This window comes from Lacerta agilis, chromosome 16 (genome assembly GCF_009819535.1).
Source record: "Lacerta agilis isolate rLacAgi1 chromosome 16, rLacAgi1.pri, whole genome shotgun sequence".
In the NCBI taxonomy this organism is placed as follows: Eukaryota; Metazoa; Chordata; class Lepidosauria; order Squamata; family Lacertidae; genus Lacerta; species Lacerta agilis.
Window position 1 is genome coordinate 22,985,885 of NC_046327.1, and position 23,664 is coordinate 23,009,548.

General features: G+C 38.1%; 1 protein-coding gene across 7 annotated transcripts in view; it reads left to right on the forward strand.

Moving 5' to 3' along the window:
- Nucleotides 1–23,664, forward strand: part of PAX5 (paired box 5) — a 220,220-nt gene that overhangs the window by 30,506 nt on the left and 166,050 nt on the right. For 4 of the 7 annotated variants that reach the window (XM_033173042.1, XM_033173036.1, XM_033173039.1 and 1 more), the window contains exons 3-5: nucleotides 3,397–3,594; nucleotides 10,868–10,950; nucleotides 13,820–13,948. In XM_033173042.1, coding sequence (XP_033028933.1) covers nucleotides 3,397–3,594; nucleotides 10,868–10,950; nucleotides 13,820–13,948 — 410 coding nt within the window. The remainder of the gene's footprint in view (nucleotides 1–3,396; nucleotides 3,595–10,867; nucleotides 10,951–13,819; nucleotides 13,949–23,664) is intronic. The other 3 variants (XM_033173038.1, XM_033173040.1, XM_033173041.1) reach the window with 1 other exon arrangement.

The following is a 23,664-nucleotide window of genomic DNA, read 5'->3' on the forward strand; positions in this document are numbered from 1 at the left end:
CAGGCCAATATGTATGGTCTCAGGAATGTTATTTAAGTGCAGTTTCTAAGATTACCAGTGTCGATGTCAGCAGTCAGTTTTCTGACATTTTATCTTTGCTACTTCATCCCACCCCGATGGCAGTCACATCCAAGTTTAACTTTTAGCTTACTGTTTCTATTAGCCAATGAATAAAACTAATAAACAAGCAACTCATCACCAATCAGAAAGAACATCTAAAAAGTTTTACTGTTTCTGAATAGATTTGTCACTAGATATATTTGCATTGCTATGGAGCTAAGAATTGAGTTCCAGAGCTTTGTCATTTAAGTTGTCAACAATAAATTGGAATTTCATAGCTCATTATTTTCATAACTAATAATTACAGTTGGTAAAATGTCACTGTAATTGGAGCACTCTGTGTGAATATATATATATATGTGTGTGTGTGTGTGTGTATATGTATGGAACTCGCACAGAAAATATGCTTGATTCTACATTTAGGAATCAATATTTCTTAATTTACAACAGTTAAACACTAGCACAAAATAAATAGCAACAGTGGCAAACCTTTCAAAGATGTCAACACCAGCAAATTGTTTCTATATTTAATAGTTTGTTGCTGAGCCATCTTAACTATGATTGTTTAACTGATACTGCTTGTGAATATGATGGGATCTGTATAACCAATGCATTTTAGCCCAATAACAATGCCAGCATTCTGAATGTGGGTCTAGATTCTTCCCAAGACTGGACATTGCATTCTGGGACGTTTGGTTTCCTCAGACTATAAGTTAAGTTATTAATGGGTGCAGTTTGTCTTATGGTGGTGGTTTACAGCACAAATGAAATTATTAGTCATTACTTGGTTTGATAAAAGTTTGCTAATTTACCTACCCTAGCATTAGATGAAAATAAGAATTATGTTTGAATCACCTAGTAATTCACAATCCGTACAACCAGATCCACTTATTTTGCTGTACTGTTTGAGGCCCAGAAGCCAGTCTGATGCGGAATACTGTATACTATCATGTTTAAAATAGTAGTGACATTTTAAACTAATAATAAAAAAGTGCTCTCAGAGCAGGTCTATTCCAAACCTGATTAGTTTAAATAGTGTAATAGCATTAGGTAACACAGGGTTATGGCTTGAACGCTGACTTTTAATGAGCAAGTCCCTGGTTTAAATCTCACCACTGTCCTTTCACTCGGTGGCTTTCTTTCTGATCCTCAGGCCCTTGCTATACTTTTTATAGCAATTTTGACTTCACTTCACTTCACTTCACATGGTTCAGCTTATTGCAAGCTCCCAGACCATTCTCTGGGTGGGAAAATCAGAATTCAAATCCCTGCTTGGCCATAAAACTGACTGGGTGTCCTTGCGCCAATCACTCTCTCCCTCACCTACCTCATAGAGTTGTTGTGAGGATAAAATAGAAGGGAAAATGGCACCATGTACTGTATGCTGTTTTGAGCTCAATGGAGTAGTGAAAGGTAAGATAAAATAAGTGAGAGGTATATATAATAAATAAAAATGATTTCTAAATCAGCTACTGAGGGACAATGAGTGCAAAAGGATATGTAGTAAATCAACTATTTTCCATTGTAAAAATAAAAAGTACTCCTCATAAGCACGGTGACTGATGAGTGGTGACTTTCTTATTAAGTACTTTATGAGCCCGGTTCTATTGACTTTGATGAGAAGAATTTAAATTAAATTAATGTTATTTTCCTTAAATGGGTTGAGATCAGGTATGGCTGATTAAAACAGGAGAGTCCATGAAGGCATTTCTTATGCATTGTTTTGCCATACAAATGTACACTATTAATTATTTTATGATATTAATTGTATATACAGTGGTACCTCAGGTTACAAATACCTCAGGTTACAAACACTTTGGGTTGCAGACTCCGCTAGCCCGGAAGTAGTACCTCGGGTTAAGAACTTTGCCCCAGGATGAGAACAGAAATTGTGTGCTGCGGCGGTGGCAGTGGGAGACCCCATTAGCTAAAGTGGTACCTCAGGTTAAGAACGGTTTAGGTTAAGAACGGACCTCCAGAACGAATTAAGTTCGTAACCAGAGGTACCACTGTACATGAAAACTTTGCAGCTTCATTAGACTCAGTGCAATATTTCAGAAGGCTCTAATAGCAAGCTCAATCCAGCCTTCCCCATCCTGGTGCCTTCCAAATGTTCAGGACTACAATTTCCATCAGGCCCAGCCAGCACTGTCTTGTTGCATTAGTATTTCTCAGCTAAAGAGTTGTACAACAGACCATTTCTTCAAAAACCCAATGGGAAAAAAATAAACACAGGATGTAAGCGAGCTACATATCTTATTGGAATCAACAGCAAAACCCTCATTGATTTTAATTGTTCTAGAATCTCACTTCAGTGTCTTGCCAGTTGGTGAACAAGGATATTAGGCCCTGACCTAAATTTTCTGTAATGTAACCATGTCCATTTTACTGGTGCCTGTACAGTGGTACCTCTGGTTACATACTTAATTCGTTCCGGAGGTCCATTCTTAACCTGAACCTGTTCTTAACCTGAAGCACCACTTTAGTTAATGGGACCTCCCGCTCCCGCTGCGCCACTAGAGCACGATTTCTGTTCTTATCCTGAAGCATTATTTCTGGGTTAGCGGAGTATGTAACCTGAAGCGTATGTAACCTGAAGTGTATGTAACCTAAGGTACCAGTGTATAGGAAAAGTGCTTGGTAGATTCTACTTTCATTTGCATCAGTAAATTGCAATGGGTTACTGAGGAGAATGGTAGTTTAACGGTAAAGGCAGTAGTTCAAAAATTCTTCCTACCCTGAAGATAGCAGTTAGGAAAAATGTGTTTTAATTTTCGCCCTTCACAATTATGAAGAAAAAGGAATGTAAAAAAAGGAGAGAAATTCGTGCACTGTTTTGACTGCATTTATCTTTCCACGATATTGTTTTACCACTTAGCTGCAAAAAGATGGTAAATGTTAATAGTAATTTACTGCAAATGAGACCAATGCTCCCCACCCCTATTTAAGTAAAAAAATTATGCCAGTGCCGATTTCTTTTTATTATTGTTGCTATTACAGATTAATAACACACATTTTCAGTTAATTTTCAATTTTCACTTGCCCTTTAAAATCACATCATTTTTATTGCCTTCTGGCCATGAAGGAAAACACACATGCACCTATAGTTATATATCAAACAATCTATAACAGCAAATTTAAAAAAAGAATTAGGACACAAATCATGTGATGTTAAACACTTCTAAGTCTTATTGATTTCAGTGGGAGAATTAAATACATGGGTTGCAATTTACTAGGGGTCCATTACATTAGAATATATAATGGTAACGACCACTGAAAATATATTCCTGAATTGATTTTAATTTTTTCTCCCTCTTTCTTGAAATTTTGTTGTAGGTACTATGAGACTGGAAGCATTAAGCCTGGAGTTATTGGGGGGTCAAAACCAAAGGTCGCCACACCCAAAGTAGTAGAAAAGATTGCAGAATATAAACGCCAAAACCCCACCATGTTTGCCTGGGAGATCAGGGACAGGCTTTTAGCAGAGCGAGTATGTGACAACGACACAGTACCCAGCGTTAGCTCAATTAACAGGTAAGGATCTTTTGGATGGTACAATGGAGATGCATGTGGGCAGTGTTTCTTACAACTGTCTGAAAATGGAATGGGTCAATTTCTATTATTTGCAGGGCTCTTCACATGTTAAAAGGCATTCATAGCCATTTTGTGATCTGTTTCTTATGCAATGTTTGGTACATTGAGCAAAGCTGGAAGAAGCAACTTGTAAGAAATTTTCTGAAAGACAAGATAAAAATGAATATACAAAATAAATAAATACGAACATTTCTTTCTCCACAACACCCATTGTCTCTGTCTTGAATTTCCATTTTTCTGCCGTCCAAGACCCTGGTATTTGTTATGTGAAAACTAGGAACATAACTATTCTAATGAAAAAAAGTGTGAGTCTATAACTTTGGAATGTGGACTGGGAAATAAGGAAGAACTAGTCTAGGACAAAGTCCATGTGGTCATATTTTGCTAGATTTACTATCCATCTTTATTATTGATTAATTAAAAGTGAACCTGGGTAGATCAGTAGTGCATCTGCTAATAGAAACAAGTGTGGTAGAATCTAGAGTGTCCTCCAGTTTATTGATCTGTGCAATGTGTCTATTAAATCTTATGCAGAGGGATGATTAATTTTGGAAAATGCTTTTGAGATTCTTGCATACAAAGTGCTATCTTAGATTGTGTATTATGAAGTTTCTGTAATTTGTACTTGTCCGGTGCATGAACAGTCATGCCTATGAACAGTGTGTCAATTACTGCTTTTCTCAAGAAGCAATCACTGTCCCAATGTGCATAATTGTAGTTTATCGCATCAAAAGTTAAGTATATATTTCATAGGATCACATCCTTTGTGAATTATTATGTTAAATCTTGAGAAGCCCAAGCCCCATTAGTGGGAAGTGTCTCGTATTTGAGGTAGCAGCACAGCTTAAATCAGGGTATTTGGATTTTTTTTTTTAAAAAAAAATATACAACTTATTTTAAATTTAGAAAATTCACACAAGTGGAACACTTTTCTGTATTAGAAACAATAACCCCAAAGAAAATTTTCATGGAATTTCATGTAAATGCTCTAACTTTATCTAACAATAACACTCTATTTGTGTTGCTGGACATGTAATATATAGCTGCAAAATTATTTTATTTGTTCTTTTTGAGATCCAAGCATCTTTGGAACCCTCACTAAATACTTAGTAATTTCCTCATAGGAATTTAAAATGTTTTTTAAAGGGTTAGGGTACAAAAAATGCTGCTTTTTGACTGGTTACTAATCTAATTGCATATTTTCACCAGATATTTTGCAGTGAGAATATACAGCTTTGCACCTATTAATAATATGAAGAAAGTTAGTCCTGTTGAAATTAACAGGGTAATTTAAAGCACGTCCAGATTTTCACTATTATTGGATGAGATTCAATCACATACTGTACTGGCAAATTCAGGTTGTACAATTAAAGTTGTTTGGGAGGTCTTGCATGGCAAACCAGCTTCACCCTCCAGACTGAATTTTTTAAAATGAGGAAAGTGATGGGAAAATGTGCTAGAAAGTGTGGGATAAAATTTGCTGGATGCAACATCATTTAACTTCCCCACAAGCAAATAAGAATGAATGCTCAATAAATTGCTGATACCACCTAATATCCTTAAGAACTTTGTGCATATGAATAATGATAAATGTTCAATAAATAGGTCACCTGATATTGCAATTGATTTATGTCCCATTGAATTCAATAGATGTTAAGTGCAAACAGTTTCTTTCACTTTGGCTCCAACTTTTAATTCTAATGCCATTCAGAACATTGGCTTCTGTTTTCTAAACAGAATGAAATCTCAAGCACTTATATAGAGACAATAGAGCATAACCTAATTTATCTGCCTTTCCATATGCTTTGGTTATTTGGTATTTTTGTGCCCTGTTGCTATGATCATTGCAGGGCTGTGGGCAAAATTATGTGTTCAGAATGTGTCTGGCTAAAATGAAGCTGTACTATTTTTGCATATTGCAAAGTCATTTATTTAAAATGTTTGGCTAAAACTGAGAAGTAAAACAACAGCTTGGCCTGCAGGCCAATTAAGGGAAAGTACATGGACTTAAACCAATTTAGTCCCATTGATGTCAGTATGGCAAAGCTGGCAGAAGCCCAAATATTCATGGGTTGGTTTGGGCTGTCTGAACTAGTTTTTGTCTGAAAACAACGTTTATATCTTATGTGCGCTAGAAACCATCGGCCCAGCTCTGTAATCAGCTATATTCATACAGTGGTACCTCGGGTTAAGAACTTAATTCGTTCTAGAGGTCTGTTCTTAACCTGAAACTGTTCTTAACCTGAAGCACCACTTTAGCTAATGGGGCCTCCTGCTGCCGCCGCGCCACCACTGCACAATTTCTGTTCTCATCCTGAGGCAAAGTTTTTAACCCGAGGTACTATTTCTGGGTTAGCGGAGTCTGTAACCTGAAGCGTATGTAACCCGAGGTACCAATGTACTACTGTTATACTGTTACAAGGCATGTATCCTGATTCTGTGCATAACTAGCAAGTTACTTAACATTTTGGCTTCTGCTGCCTGCCACAAATGAAATAATTAATGAAGAATACTGAAAAAGTTATGTATCGTAATACATAACTTTTATATATAATAAAACATACCTGCTGATTCCGTCATTTTATAGCAGAGACTTTGAAGAACTGAGTAGGATTGCCATACGTCCAGAATTGTGTGGACATATTCGGAATACTGCACTTGGAAGCAGTGTCTAAGAGGGAAATCGCTTAATGTCTGGGAAAATCCGGATGTATGGCAACCCATGTCAAGTAGTGTCATTTTTGGCAATTTTCCTTAAAAACTTTTCTGTCCAGATTTTCCCTATTTGAAATATGGCAAACCTAGAACTGAGCATTATTAGCTTTCTTCCTTCTCTTCATCTGGAGGCCACCAGATTGGAAAAGGCTGCTTTGGAGAATATCATACATGAATAGACAGGTCCCTACCCAAAAAGCTTTAAGTCTAAGTTAAGTAGTGAAGGGGAAAACACAGCAGAAATGAGGGAAGGGGGAATGTAAAATAACTAAACAACAAAAGGAGAGAGGAATTTATTTATTGCACTGAAACCCATGTGGTTGCATTAAATACGGATGCTTAAACATAGAATGATGTATGTACACACACACACCCACCCACCCACCCACCCACCCACCCACCCACCCACACATTTCAATATAGAGCTGTGTCATGCGACTTCACATTAGTCTCTGGGCACATCAGAGAGGCTAAGGTAATAAAGGATGGATGAGAGTAAATGCAGGTACATGTATTTACATTTTATTTTTATTTCCCAAAATTCTCCTTTGTAAACTCATGGGTGAAAAATACAGAGTTTGGCTGTAAACCTTAGAACACCAGCTGTTGGTGACTAGCAACAAGGGAAACCCATTAACTTCATGCCCTGCTTGTAAGAACACAATCATACCTGTATGGCCACAGCTAGTAACATTGCTGAACTAGATATATACCTTTGGTCTTCAACTGCAAGGCACATATTATGTTCATAAAAAGAGCAGGCACGGGTAAAATTTTTGCATATTTTAGTTACTCTTGCTGTATTATTTTTGAATATTGCTGCCTAATTACTTAAAACGATTAGCAGCTAAGTTCCGAATAAGTAAGTCACAAAACAGGTTGCTACAGTTTGCATGAGATAACCCCCCTGCTGCAATCTGTTCAATCTCTCCCTTTCTGTTTCTTTTCATACACACATTTATGTACATATATGAGGGGCTTATAGGAAAGTTAATACCTTGTTGATTTTTGCATTTCAGAGAATGGCAATCAAAATTGAAAATCATTAATTTTGATTCCAAAATAGTGTTTGTGTAGCCACACACACACACACACACACACACACACACACACAGAGAGAGAGAGAGAGAAAGAGAGAGAATTAAATCTCAATCTTGAATTATATGTCTGGGACTTGAGATGTTGTTCTAGTTGTTCTTTTCTTTCAATTCATTCCTCTAGGTCTGGTGTTCGCAGCAGAGTCTTGATTCTACACCAATAATTGATAAAACACAGTGCCAGCTCAGCTGGGCCCCTGCTTACGTCATTTGTCTACTGTGGATATATAAAAAAATGTTTGCAAGATGACAAGTAAACTTGAATTCACCCCAGTGAATAAAATGCTTTATAGTTCTGGGAAGATAAGGTATAAGTGGAGAGACAATAGCAAATGGGCAGATATGTGCACATTCTGACACAGAAAAAGTGCATGCTTCTGTCATCTACTGCACAACTTAACAGTTTCTAGGATAGGGCAAATTGGTTGGTGTCCTTTGAAGAAGCGACTATGTCTCTTTCACTAAGTACATATTTCTGTATAGCAGGGAATATATTGATCAGATATTTTAATTTATAAGATGCAGAATAAATTGAAAATGTGTAAATAAATAGAGTTTGCATGGCAAAGAAAGCAGGTCCATCTGAATGTTATTTGAAAACCTAATAAAATCTAGCAATATTTAGGGATGATTCATAATTCAGGTGGCACTCATGTTTTGCATGTAGCGTTTGATGCTTGAATGCATGAAATGAGGATGTGTGCCTGTAAGCATAGGGTGGACACACAACAGGGAGTCACGATCATCAGTTCATTCAAGGCCAGTCTTCTCTAACCAGTTGCCCCCACAGAAGAACCTCCCCACCTGCCTTGACTAGCTTACACTCCACGTAGTATTGCTCTGTAAAATGGAGAAAGCTATGTCCTTTGTGGAAGCACAAAGCAGAAAGGAAACATATGGGACATTCTGTCTTATATATTAAAATAAGAAGTGCCAGGTTGTTCCCTGGCCTGTCTGGAAGACACCACCATTAAAAAAAAATACATATGCTTCTTTCTTATACCTAAAGAGAGAGAGAGAGAGATTACTTTAAATTAAGTGCTGTGTGAAAGATCCAACACCAGCACAGCTCTGAACTCTGTACAGATGGCATCAGAGTGATTGGTGTGTAGGAATTGCACCAGTCACCTGTTTGGTTCCCAAGGCCATTTACTCAATGCAAAACCACTCTACAGCCTTGTGTAAACAGTCAGTTGCATGCTGAGATGCAGGCAATGTGGAATGTAGCAGCTGATTTGCAGCAGTGCAGATACAGCCTTCAGACCTTCATTCTAGCTAGATAGTGTGCAAGGCTTCTAGTGGAGAAGCTACTGTACATTCAGAGAATACTTGCAGAGCAGACCTAAGAAGCAGAGGCTAGTGTTGCCTCATCTTCTCCAGACTGAAATTCTCAACTATGGGTTCCTGTTACTTTTAGGTTTGCCTCAGTTCCTACCCATGTAAGAAGGCTGCTCACTGTGTCTTTGTATTATTTACTGCTCTTACCTTGCTTTCTTCTAATCAAACTCTTCTAGAGGTGGGTTCTTTGCTGTATCTCTGCATTAGGTGTGATCAGATCAGCTTAGTCACCCATGATACAATGACAGAGCAGAATTAACCACCTTCTGCAGGACTCACTGCTCTGTTCCCTGGGCTTGTACAATCTAAAACTATCGGTATGTTAAGAGCAGTGTCTTGTGCTGAAACAGGCCTTGAACTAGAATTGGGGGTCACAAACTCTTAAAATGCAAAGCCTTTAGTGTACAGGAGTTTTCGGTTTTACTTATTTCTTTGAAATGTGCTTCAGCTTTCAAAACATTTGGAAACACAGTATTACTCAAAGAGGGTCCCATCCTGAATTGTTCATTAAGTATTAACACAACACTACAACTACAACCAAATGCTTCAGGTGGAACTTGGAGTAAGCCCATTGAAATTAACCAGCACAACTACCATTATGCCTATTAATTTCAGGGGGTCTACTCTGAGTAAACCTTAGTCGAGTACCACCCATCATAATCATCTACAATTTGGTAAATGGTGCAAAGGAAGAGGCAGGTAACAGTAATTTGGCGCTGTCACTTTATGAGTTGATGTTCTGAAATGCCGAAGAGGAAAATGTTGTGTTTTTTTTTTAAATGACAGGAGAGTGTTCTTCTGTGAACATACTAAACATGAAAAAACAAATCTGGAAGACAACCAGGCAAAAGCTGGGAGTGTGGCCAGGAACTCATCAGGCCACAAGCTGCCAGCTAAAATATTATATTAAAACAGGCATATATACTGTGTGGAGAATTATATCAATTAACTATGTGCTATTTGATAAAGGACCGCTCTATAGTGAGTGCATCAATCTTGTTCTTATTTAAATCAATGGCAAGATCTCCATTTGTGTCACTAGGAAAATATACAGAGAAGACCTCCTGTGTTCAGTGCTCTTAATGCATCTCCACGGTGGATTTTCTATTGTTAACAATTTTATTTATTTTATGCTAACTTCAGTTCTCCAACCCAGCATTAACAAAAGCCTAAACCATCTGTAGTACACACACACACACACACACACACACACACACATTTTGCTGCCTAAAATGTTGTGTTAGCAAATATTTTGAAAGTAGGAATGATTCTAGATATGTATGTGTAAGTAAGTTGGCACAAAACCTTAATTTATGGTGATGTTTAATGTTTAGGGCATTTCTACAAGTCTGTTGTGATCAGCCAACAGGAATGAGCAGAGAGAAAACACCACAGAATTACTTAGTTAATGAGACATTTCCTGTTGCAAGGGTTTAGAATTGTGCAGATTTTGCTCACTGAATATTTGGTGCTATGAGGAAAAGCAGCAATTACCCACAAACCCGCACCAGGGTCCACATTTTGCCCCAATCTGAATAAAGTAGTCATGCTTAACTCCAGTTGAAATTAATGAGACAAGGTATTATTGAGATCAATAATATGCATAATTATTATTATTGTAGTTATTTTATATCCATTGGAAGTCAATGGAATTTAAGTACTTAGATCTTAGATCCTGTGTTTTGGACACGGTGTTGTTTATATTGTATATTTGGCTTTGGTCCATTTGCTCAGCTGCAATTCTTTCAGTCTCTCTTGATGGGGTGATTACATAGATGAATTACAGTGAATGTCCAAGCATTGTGAATGATGGCATTCACACATGAAAGTGGGCAATTCCAGTTTTGTGAATGTATTAAAGTAGACATGCATTTCCCAACTTTTCAGCTATGGCTGATAACGCATTTAGGCAGTTCTCAGCTCAGTGCATCTTTTTAGTTTTCAATTTGGGAAATATAATAGTAATGAAGAGGAATAATTTTATTGGACACTCATCATGCTTAGTTATTGTTTACCTGCATAGCTATTTTTTGCTCTATTGTTGTATACCTAATAGTAAGTAGCCATTTGTCTATATGCAGGATTATACGGACAAAGGTACAGCAACCACCCAACCAGCAAGTCCCAGCCTCCAGTCACAGCATAGGTAACTTTTTTTTTTAATATACTTAAAAATATATAATGCAATTCATTCTAAAGAACTTTTAATCACTCTTATGGGCAGATAATTCTGCACAGAACACTTCAGCACACGTACTAATGCACCTTCTTTGTCATTCTCCAAGGGCTGAACATGGTAAATGAATTTTATAAATACTGCTAAAAGGTTTTGAATTTTACTGATTATTATGATAAATAGCTTTCACCATGAGACAGAAAATTGAAATCTAAACCAAAAAAAAAAAAAAAATATCATCCCACTAATGGGGGTCTATAGAATGTCAGATAATTAAAGTAATAAATCAAGAAAGGGATAGTTATTCATAACATTTTCTGCATCATTAGTCAGTAAGTAGTTTTGAATGTGTTTTTTTCTTCTATCAACCAACCCTTCCATAATTCTTTGTGCACTTGCAATTTTGAGTGAAGAGGTAGCAAAACTTTGAAAACTTTTTACTGCTTTTTCTTCTTTTTCTTTGACTAATTCAGATGCAGACCATCTAACTCTAGTCATTGAAGAGTGATGGACTTTATATTAGGGTTGTTTTTTTATGTGGAGTCTCTGACAGATGAGCACAACCTTGCTTAAAATAAGCCCTGTTAACTCAAACTACTTTTATAATATATTCAAGCTTATGTAGTCCTGTTGAACCAAATGAGTGGAGTCAAAGTACTTCAGCTTAACTGGGTTGCAAGGCATGCTTCCATAGACCACTTTGGTTTAATATTCACTGCCTCTTTTCTCTTCACTGCAGATTTTCAAATTTTTCCTCTGCCTAATCCTTTAGAACTGAATTCACTAAATTTTATCTTGAGAAATCTCCATATTTTCTGAGCTGTCAGCATTTTAGAATACTAACAACCTAATCCACAATCCAGCAAAAATGAAGTTCTTAGATTCAAGACAGTTTAATCTCAGTGATTTCAGTAGGGACTAAATTGGTTTAAATCCTCATACTTCATTAAAAATTATGGACTGGACTACAGGCAAGTAATCCTCTAACCATTTACTCTGGAATAAAAATCCTGAGTCCAATTTTAGAATTTTGAGTGAATCTCATGTATGAAGTGGTAACTCTCTCAACACGTAGGAGACTTCAGACAAATTGCAGCGTATATTTCGGTATTTCTGAATTGCACGAATATATAAGACATATGAGCGATGGTTTAAATAAGCCTCTAAACCACAGTTTCTTAAGTACATAAACTAGATGTCTACGAACCACAAAATTTAATATGAAAGAGACCACTCAAAACATACCCTGCATCGTAAGTCCAATTGATGCAGTTCTACCATATCCAGGATTCCCAGTGAACTCTACAGAGCTTCAAGTATTGGACTGGGCTGTCCTTACTACCGGTATTTGGCAGACTGAGGTGCCCATCTCAGGAGCCATATTTTGGATACTATAAGAGGGCAGCGAATTGTTAGTTATTTAATCAATTATTATACTTTTGGCTCTTGGTCTGGGTACCATTTGCACTGTGTTGAGGCAGTAGTTCAGAGGATCTAGTGCCCCCAATGCTATCTTCATCTTACTCAAGTCCCCAAATGCTGATACAGTTGCAGATTACCAGTCATATCATAGATGTCCTAGTATCAGGGGTCCTAGCAACCCCCAGATGCTTTTGACTATAATTCCCATCAACCTCAGCTGGCAAGACTATGCCTGATGGGAATTGTAATCCAAAACACCCAGCGAGCACCAGGTTGCAAGCAGATGCTTTATTGTGTTGGACATAAATGGTGGGAGATGTAGGGTCAAATCTCTGCTTGTCCAGGGGTTTATTTGTCCAGGCAAAATAATCATAACAAACTTTTAGACTGATGCTTATTGCAGGATGACACCATATATGTTGACCTGAATGCCTTGGAGATGCAACCAGCAATTTTTTGTGAAGTAATATAGCATAATGCTTAAGAACATGAGCTGTAAACTACTTATCTGTAGTTCTTATCTCATTTCAGCCATGACCTCTATGGCATCAATGGATTCCCTTAGGCAGCCACTTCTCATCTTAACATAGGGGTAATATAACACTAGCCTAGGGTACAGAGTTGTTGTATCAGTTACTGATAAAATAAACATGAATCATTTTAAGCAGTTTAGAAAAGTGCTATATCCTATGACAAGGGTAGCTAACATGGTGACCACCAGATGTCTTGGACTACAACTCCCATCATGGCAAATGGTTGAGAATGATGGGAGTTGTAGTTCAAGACATCTGGAGGGCACCACACCCTGTGGTATGGGTTAGTAAATGGCACAGTTCTCTACCACTGTTCTCATAGTATACACAGCTGACTCTCAACTTAGGCAGGGGTTATATTCCAGGGATAGTCAAAATCGCTTATAGACAAAATATATTGGGTGGAATGGTGGGTGGAATTGCCATTCTTTCCCCCCAGAGGCCCACCCCTCCCCCTTTATTTTTGTTTTTAAAAATTACTTGCCAAGACCTTGAAGCTGAATGTGCACAAGTTAAATGCACATATGTTGTGGGTCTACTGTGTGTATACAGTATATGAAAATAGACAGGGCAGAATATTTTTGCAATGCTTGATAGCTACCTGATGCTAATTTAGCTTGCTGCTGTATAAAGCAGGTCTTTCTGTCAGCAACAAAAGCTAATAAGATAGGGCTGGGCTGTAAGACATGGCAGAAAATGAAATTTAAATGTTCAAGAAAGGTATCCAGGCTGCAAATTTCCCTGTTCCCCATCTCCCAGCCTCCTGGTTGTAGGTAGTGGTATTGAAACACAACTATCAAAGATGGCAGTCATGGAAAAGTTGTTTGCATGGCTTCCTCTCTTGTGTGGATATGCGTACTGATTGGTTTGTTTCTAAATTACAGCTTCCACGGGTTCCGTGACACAAGTGTCCTCAGTAAGCACAGACTCAGCAGGCTCCTCCTACTCCATTAGTGGAATTCTGGGAATTACATCTCCCAGTGCTGAAAGCAACAAACGCAAAAGAGATGAAGGTAAGAATAAATACGTATTCCTTTCATATTGTTTTTTATAGTTTATAGAAAGAGTGAAATTTTATCCTCAATCTCTGCTGCAAAATTAATTATCTCCTTCTCTCTACAAACCTGTTTCCCACTTAGAGATACCAATTTTCTTTGTATGTTAATTTGAATTAACACACACATACACACACACACACACACAAGCAGATAGGAGCTAATAAATTTTTATATCAGTAAAAATTATAATTTCAAAATAACCCATTTGGAATTTAGGAGCCAAACTATCAACAAAACAGATTTGAAAAGGCTTGGAGTTTGTCTCCTTTGCTATACCATTTTGGAGGACACAGCTGCGAACTTTTTGTCCAGTGATGTGACTATTTTTATTTTACTTAAGAACTGGGTGGGAGGAAAAAAGCAAGAGATTCTGACATATTTCCTATCAACTAAAATGATAGGGGCTTGTGGCTTTCCAACACCAATTACTGTATGAATTGACAACATGGTAAAACACCTTCTGTTGCATAATCATTTTAATATGAGAACTGGGCAATGCCTCTGACTGTTCTTGCATGATCAGTTTGACTGAGGGTAGATTCACATTATGGTTTTTAATGCTGACTTTTTTATTTTGTAGATTTCTGAATAATTTAATGCTGTCTGGGTACAGAAAGCATTGTGGCAAATAGTGGTGGTACAAGATAAACCCTTTGTTTAAATAGACTTGCTTTTGTTGAATGAGGCTTTTGAATGGTTTAGCACAAGTTCATTAGCATCAGCTTCATTCAGCATTTCCTGGTTCTAGTCTTTCAAAAGACTTTTCAGAATGTGTCACATTTTGGATCTGTCTGTGCTATGACTGAAATCTGTAATTGGTTTGATTTGTAGATTAATCAACTGAAGTTTGGTTGATTAATTTGTATGACCAATTTTTAACAATAGAGGTATGAATTAAAAACATATTTTGGTTTATTATTTTCTTACATTTCCATAGCTTACCCATAACAAAAATTCTCAGCAGCTCATGAAGCAATATGTTTTGGTTGGTATGCTAATAAAACTGGGATTTTTTTTTTAAAAAGGGAAAATATTAATGATTATATTCTGTTCAAAAAAGGAGTGGAAGTTATGTCTATTTAAGTTATGTTTATACATCCTTAAATATCTCCAAAAAAACCTACAGTGAGGTTCTGATAATGTGCAATGTTATTCACATTAAACTGATCAGTTACCAATTAAAAGGCAGTAAGTACTATAATCAGGTAGTTTTTAAAATTCTAGTGTGCACTTAGTGTGCACAAATCTGATGAAAAGTCAACTCATGTTGGCTTTGGAACACAACCCCCCCCCCCATGTGAACAGACAGCGCTTCCTCCAGTTTTGGAGTGCTTTTACGTAAAGTGCACTCATTGGGCCCCCTTCCTAAAAGGGCCCATCTGCTGTCATTGCAATTAATTACCTTGCCCAATCTGTATAAGCTCCCATCCTATGGTGTGATCTTTGAGGATGCCCAGAGATGTCTACCCCTGATGCCAGTGAACTGAATTCTATGATTATAATAATACAAGTAAAACTAGGGTTTGGAAACAAGCTATTCAGCTGCCAGAAATAGTCACTTTGATGATCCAGTAATTCTCAATAAACGTGAAAGCACTGATGCATGTAAATGAAACTCGACCCTTCCACTGAAAGGTGTGGGGAGCCTGCTTGCAATGTGAACAGGGTGCACCCAATGTTGCTCTAGTGCAGTTCCGCTTTCTGCAGAGGAAGTGTTTTAGGTTTAGGGTTGTTTACAACTGTGTGCTCATCAGGAGTTCATAAATGTATAAAGCGGTTTGCTTAAATGTGTGCAGTGAATCACCAGAGAACTAACATGTTCATTGTTCATATCACTGTTCCCCAAAGGGTTTTCAATTGAAGTAAGTCACAAATTCAGCTGTGAGTCACAAGTTGCTGAGCAGTCCAGTTATGGATGTGCATGTGTGAACTAGTATTGAGTGCAAAACTTCTGAATTGGAAATCATTTTAATTATAATCTGTTCTCACCATCTGTTTTGATGGAACTTGGCCTAATCTAACAGTTCCACAGATATAAAACTAATGCTTAGCAAGCATTTGCTGCTCATTGAAGGTTCAAAGCACTTTACACACATCATGACAGCAATTATTGCAATCATTCAATAAGTTAGGTCAGTATTATCTTGCAGGCAGGAATAGAGGAGATATTAAAGGTGTACATAAATATATTTAGTGAATTTATAACTGAGGTGAGAATTGAACCAGGTTTTCCTTGGCCACAGCAGTGCTCTTCACCACAACACAACAATTCTCAACAGCACATAATAATATATAATTCATAAGGAAAAAATGATGCTTTATTGAAATTGTATAGCCTCATTAACGGTTCAGTTTGTTTCACCCATAACAAATAAGTTATAGACAAAACAGGCAGCATAGCTGATAAACAGATAATAGATAAAACCACTTAGTCAATGTACATTTATTATAACATCTACAAACATAACAATTTTCATTAACTGTGACCAAATGTAGGGGGGAAGTCCTCCAGATATACCAGGGGTCAGCAAACTTTTTCAGCCATGGGCTGGTCCACTGTCCCTCAGACCTTGTGGGGGCCCGGAGTATATTTTGAAAAATAATAATGATCGAATTCCTATGCCCCACAAACAACCCAGAGATGCATAAAAGCACACATTCTACTCATGTAAAAACACCAGGCAGGCCCCACAAATAACCCAGAGATGCATTTTAAATAAAAGGACACATTCTACTCATGTAAAAACACGCTGATTCCCTGACTGTCCGCGGGCCGCATTTAGAAGGAGATTGGGCTGGATCCGACCCCCGGGTCTTAGTTTGCCTACCCATAAGATATACTAATCCACTGATGTTTAATATTTCCTTTGTATTGTAGGTTAGGGTACATGTGCATACCTGCTACATCTACTACAAAGTAGCATTTTACTCATTTATTTTTGAGGATCAGTTTTTGGCCAGTGTGTATATGTTTTGTAGGGACAGAGCTGTTTAGGTATTGATGAGTACAGGTGTGCATCTTACTTTATAAAACTGCTTAAGATGCACTGGGTTGTATCCAGTTGGTTTCCTTTTCCTGAGAAGTGGCTCTTTCATCCAGCACAGCCTTCTGGTAGTGGGAGAGGGAAACCTCAAATCTGCTACAGAAGATTGGGAAACCATTTGCAATGGCTTGGGAAGAGGCATAGGGGGCTGCAAGGGGAAGGGAGAATCTCTGAAGATTTCCCGATCCCTATTCAGTTGATAGAGGGCTTAGCAGGATCCCTTAGCCTTATATTAGTGGAGGGGAACCAACTGGTTATAGAAAGATAAACAAATTGACCGCAGCAATCTCTTTCTCGTGTGTGGAATCCTAAAACAACAAAACATTTTCCTTCTGTTAGGTTCCTCTAACAAATTAAAAAAGAGAAACTTGGAAATGCATTCCTATTAATACATTTGGGAGTAAGCCCTGTTGAACTCAGGACATGTGTTGCAAAATGCCCACACTGAAAAATGGCTATAAATTTGGACCAAAGAGTTGCCCCAAAATGAATTTCCCAGTTTGAATGCTATCATAATTTTGGTGGGGGGAAAAGGAGGAGGATATGCTTATTTGATTATAGGGAGCAATATAATGCATAATATACAGAAGGGGGCAAAGTTAACTTTTTTTACTTTTCCAAAGTGCAACATTCGGCCTTAAATATCATTTTTACACATTTGATATATTCACAGCTCTGCTCAAATATGGTGGGAAATACTAGGCAGTAATTATGTTCTGCTTGCAGGTGCTGTGTGAGAAGGGCTAGCTAGTGGTATAGAACGGGCTCTTTCCTTAGAACTCATAAACTGTATCCATGACACACTATGATTCATTACCTTTTTCTGTTCACCTCACCATTGACATTCTTTAGCAGATGTCACCAGTCTTTAACTCAGTGGGTTGCATGCCTGGTAGCAACAGGGGCAAACTATATCAGACAATCTTTATTGGTTTATATAGCTGAAGGTGTCATTTCCCCCTCCTGTTGTAATATGAATTCAGAGCAGATGTGTCTTAGTGGGGGATCGGTTGTTTTCACTTATAACTAAAGGACACACTACTGGAGACTGACAAAAGAAGCAGAACATGGACAGCAACTAGACAATAGATGGTTGCTAAATAGAGATGAATTATTCACCTTCCCCCTTCTTAAAAGGCAGATACTTTTAGCCACAGTGGTGTTCTTGAACATGTTAACTTGCTTAAACTTTGCTAATTTTCCACTGCATCCCCCCTCCCCACAGTTAAGCATGCATATTGGGAAAGAAAAGCTATGAAAGAAAATGTAGTCATTTTATTTTATAGTTTCAAAGTTGCAGGGGAAGTCATATGGTATAACAACTGGTCATGTGAAAAGGAATTGTGGCTTATTATATGCTATAAAATTAGTAGAGAAATAAATGCTTTTAAAATGTTACAAATGGCTATGTTTTCAAGGTATTCAGGGTGGGAACAATGGAAATGAGTCTAATTTTAAGAGGATACCAGGTGAATACCTTCTGTGATTAACTTGTATTAAAACAGTTTGGGCTCTCTCTGGTTTTTATATAATATAATTTCTGCTGTATAATGCTATTTTTCTGTTCTTGTTTTAGAGTTAGTTTATAACTGATGTTTTTAAATTTTTATTCATGGTTTTTACCTCATGTTAGCCACCGTGAGTTCTTCTGAGGAAAGATAGTATATAGATATTTCACACAAGCAAACATATAGTACTCTCAAAGTACTGTTCCTATTAACATGACTAGAAGATACCTTGAATAGTTCACTTGATATTTTTCATGTCACCACCTGCCCACATAGAAGTTGCTAGCTTGATACATGTTTCCTACAAATACCCACTGTAGGGAATAGTTCCCATAGCATCTCAATATTAAATTGGTGGAATGCAGATTTTGATCATGTGAAAAACACACTCAAAAGTACTGTGTCAAACATTGCAAGCAAGTTTTTAGTGTGGAGAAGATTTTTTTTTTTTTACGTTTCAGTACTTCCCAGTAATAGATAGATGATAGATCCACTAATATACAAACATTTTCTGAGATACATGAATCCAGTTATAAGGGGTACACCAGTCTTGGTTGTACTAATACTAACAATATGATGTAAACGCATTTGGCCTTGATGGACCAAATTTTATCTTGTCAATTGTTCTTCTTGCATTAGCAGACCTGCCAAAGGCCTCAGAGAAGCTCACAAGCAAGGCATGATAGTTATAGCCACCTCCTGTTTGTCCTCCACTTCTCATATTCAGCCTTAGTCCTGTGTTACGTGGTTCATTAAGGCTGTGTACACACTGCTATTTACTCTGGGTACATTGTACTCTCATGTAACCCCCCCCCCCAAAAAAAAGGTAAAGGACCCCTGGACGGTTAAGTCCAGTCAAAGGCGACTATGGGGTTGCAGCACTCATCTCGCTTTCAGGCCAAAGGAGCCGATGTTTGTCCACAGACAGCTTTCCGGGTCATCTGGCCAGCATGACTAAACCAGAGCGCACGGAAACTTGCACTGGCATGCTTTTGAACTGCTAGGTTGGCAGGAGCTGGGACAGAGCAACAGGAGCTCACCCCATCATGAGGATTCAAACCACAGACCTTCTGACTGGCAAACCCAAGAGGCTCAGTGGTTTAGACCACAGCGCCACCCGCAGCACCTATGTCTCATGACGCTACCCATGATGTAGCGCTCTCCTGTATTTATATGAGAAAAACTGCTGTTTGATGTGTTTCCCTTCAAATTAGCTTCAATCTGAAAGCACAGATGACAGCTTCATATATAGGTGCTCCAGGGGGTGGGGGTGGTGGTCTGCAGGGGCAGGGAAACAAAAAATGGCAATATGCATCAGCTGAAGACATGCTGGCTCCCTCTCTGGTGTGTACAGCAGTGTGGAGATATGACTTGTAATGCAGTGGTAGGAAACAACCTTGTTGCATTTTAAGCTGCTAGTGTGTACCTAACCCGAGAGGAATAAAGAGGACATGGGAGCAGATATGGATCAGAAGGGATTTATGCATCCAAGAAAACTAGAGCCAATAATCAAACAAAACATTCTGCACAGTGTTTGAGCGTGTAGACATTCAGTCTGAGTTGGAATTAAATGCACGTGTCTAAGGCTGTATTTTTGTGCAATGCATTACATACATATATTTTCTGTTTCATTGTGGCCCAGTCAATGAAGCTGCAGAGATAGCCGCCTGTAGGCAGCAGGGAAGGAAATACTTTCAGTCCCCAAAGAACATGCCGTCCCATAGATTATCCGGTTTATCTGTTTATCTTGTCTGCTTGAGCAGAGTGTGCAGGGTATTCTATGCTTTGAAGGTGTTGACAAAGCCATCCAACTGGTCACATCCATTTTAATTTTGATTTATTTTATTTTGCAACAAGAAATAAAAGGTCCAAAAGGCAGAGAAGGAGGGGGGGTTTCTTTTTTCTTTTATGTTCATAACGTGTAATGTAAGGCAAGGCGGACCCTATGCCACACCTATTGGAAAACGAGGACAAGAGACTTCTTTAATGATAAGTTTTTCATTTGCAATCAAGTGCTGCTGTTGCTCCCTCTGCTGGCAGGAATGTTGGTAGCTCTGGAAATCCATCAGCATGGCTGGACTTTTCCTCTTCTTTAGAGACTTTAGGTCAGGGTTGGGAACCTGCAGGACCTCCATATCATTGGAGTCCAACTTCTGTCAGCCCCAACCACCATGACTAATAGTCAGGGATGAGGGGAGTTGCAATCCCTACATTGGTTTCTCATCCCTGTTTTAGCAGTTGCCCCTGCTTTATGGAATGAATATCCTGATTTTTTTTTAATGATGTCTATGATGTGGTGGACATAAAAGCTTATTCCAAGATAAAATTAGATTATCTTCTGCAATACTTTTTAGTTAGTGCTGCAAGGCTCTTTGTTATTTATTTATTTTTGCTTCAACAGACCAACACTGCCACCCATCTGAAATTTTGTTTTTAAAATGTTCACATTTTAAGCTCTCTGGAAAGTAAATTATATATATTTTTACAAATATATAATTTTCTTTCCAGATAGTTTCAAATGTGAACATCTTAAAAACAAAATTTCAGATGGGTGGCTGTGTAGTATGTTGAAATTTGTACGACAAGTTATATAATCTCTATTCTTACTTGGTTTTGTGAATGTTTGTTCTGTTCAGCAAAGTCCTAGTATGAGAGAGAAATGAGTGTAAGCTATTACAGTATACACAAACAAATGCTTATTTAAATAAAAAGGTGTGCCCCATCACTTGAAATTTCACTTGAATATCACTTGAAATTTGTTTAATAACTTCTTTATAAAGAGAGATGCTAGGGATAAAGTATGGACTTCTTTGTAATTTTCCTTACTTTATTATTTGCCTTCTGATTTCTTTCCTTTTTTCAGGGCAGTTTTTGCTGTGTGTGCACATGCATGTATGGATATGTGATCTTGGGTGTTTATATTTTGTGTTGCCAAGAATTCCATGTGTACACTGAAATTCTATGTATATATTGGAATGTGTATATTGTTGAGCTTGATTTTCTTATTGGATAAACAGCCTATGTCTTTTTTCAAAGAGGCATATGAGCTGCCACCTTGCCATTATTTGAAATTCTTGTTTTGGGTGGCTATATGATTATAGCCTCTGTCCCTGTAGAATTTGCTATGGTCTGTGCTTTTCACACCAGTGCAGACTTGTAGGGTGCCTCAAGTATCTCACTACTCTTGTGGAACTGATTCAAGCACATACCAGAAATTTACAGTGGATTAAAATATTCTGCAACAAAACCACTTAGAAATACACACATACTTTTTGCTGTTAGGAAAGTGATGGGGAAATACTCTGAAAAGTTTAGGGTGAATAAATGATTAAAGCAAGATGTATAAAATCCCTGGTAAGCAAATCAATATGAATACTCATTGATTGTTGAATAACTACCCTGCAAACAACTCAGAAGGAATGCTCAGTAAAGAGTGGGTATAGTCTAACTTTCTGATGTTGTGTGAGCAAATCATGATGAATACTAAACATGTTGTTTGAAGGAGCCTGTAGTATTCCAAACATCCTCCAAGTGTGTCTGGATGTTATATTTGGGGGCTGCCCAGAGAAACAGAGTATAAGATGCAGAATGACAAATATTAAATATCTGGAATATTATAATTTGGAAAGCCTGGATGATATAGTGGTTAGAATGCAGGACTTGGACCTGGCGGATGAGTGGGCCTGGGTTCCAGTTCCCAGTTGTGAGGAAACAATCTGGGTGACCTTAGCCTACCCTACCTCACAAAGGTGTTGTGAGATAAACTTCCACACAATTTAATTTGTATCTCACCCTTTGTCCAAGGAACTCAGAGCAGTGTTGCTGAGGTTCTTACTGTCTTATCCTCCATTTTATCCTCATGATCTTCATCTGGATTTGAAAAGGAAAAATAGGAATGGCACCAACATGAGAGGGGAGGGAGAAGGAAAGCTGGCATCTCAAAGGTACACAGAAACTCAACTGAGGGCACAGCATGCTGCATCTAAGTGTCCCTGAGGAAGAATATACCGGTAGTGTATATGAAAAGTGTCAAGCTATTAAATTTTTGTTCCTGGGCATCTTTGAGATTCCACCTCTCCTTTTTCTCCATCCCCTCCTCTGAATAGGGATTTGAACCTGGGTCTGTCTGTTCCTTGTCCCATGATCTACACTGCCCCATACTGGTTCTAACACTGTCCTCTTCCCCCAAGACTCTAGGATCCTAGAACTGCAGAGTTCTGCGTTCCTCTTACAAGACTTGAACTGCTGGTAATCTTCTGCGTCTTCACACTATTGCTTTAGTTCCTGTACTGGTTTGAGAGACCAGCAAGCAGGCAGGAAATAGTTCTTCAGTTTGGCCATCAGTACACAAACAGCTTCAAAAGACTAAAAGGAAGAAGGAACATTAACACCGGGGATTATCTTGCTACCTGTTAGCTTGCACATAAAACTCTTGCAGCAATCCTCTCCTTGCAAGATAATGTGCCCAATCTAAAAATATTGGCAGCCATGAAGAAAGAAAAATACAAATTCAATTTGTATAGTTAATAACACGACCAAAACAACAACAACATAGTGGGGATGTGGCTGGATTAGCCAGATCAAGCTTTTGAAAAACTGCTGTATTTCCTTTGACTATCTTAAACAGAGGCCCAGTAACTCTAGACAAATGAACAATATAGCAAATAAGAGCATCTATCTCATGCCAGCTTCAGTTTAGGATGCACAAAGACTGTATCCCTCATGTTGCAATGTGATTACTACCATCTGCAGGAGTGCAGTACAGACATGAAGTGTAGATAGATTTGCCAAGTTGCTAGAGCTGCAGTCCCTATAACTCAGGGAAAGGACCCTAGAAGTTAATGGATGGTGCCCAGCTGATTGGTGGCTGGAGCCTGTGACACAGTCAGGTGATTCAGGAATGCAACTTGACAGACACAGAAGTGGAGCCAATAGCAGATATTCTCATCATCCCAATCAAAAATTGCCTGGGCTGGCACCTGACCCTAAGATTTTACCCGGAGACCCTAGCGAAGGAGGCAAAAACATTTGAAACTTCAGATCCAACAACTTTAAGTGCACACACATGTGCAGTAAAAGAGGACACTATTAGAATATATTTCTTGGTGTGTGAGCGGAA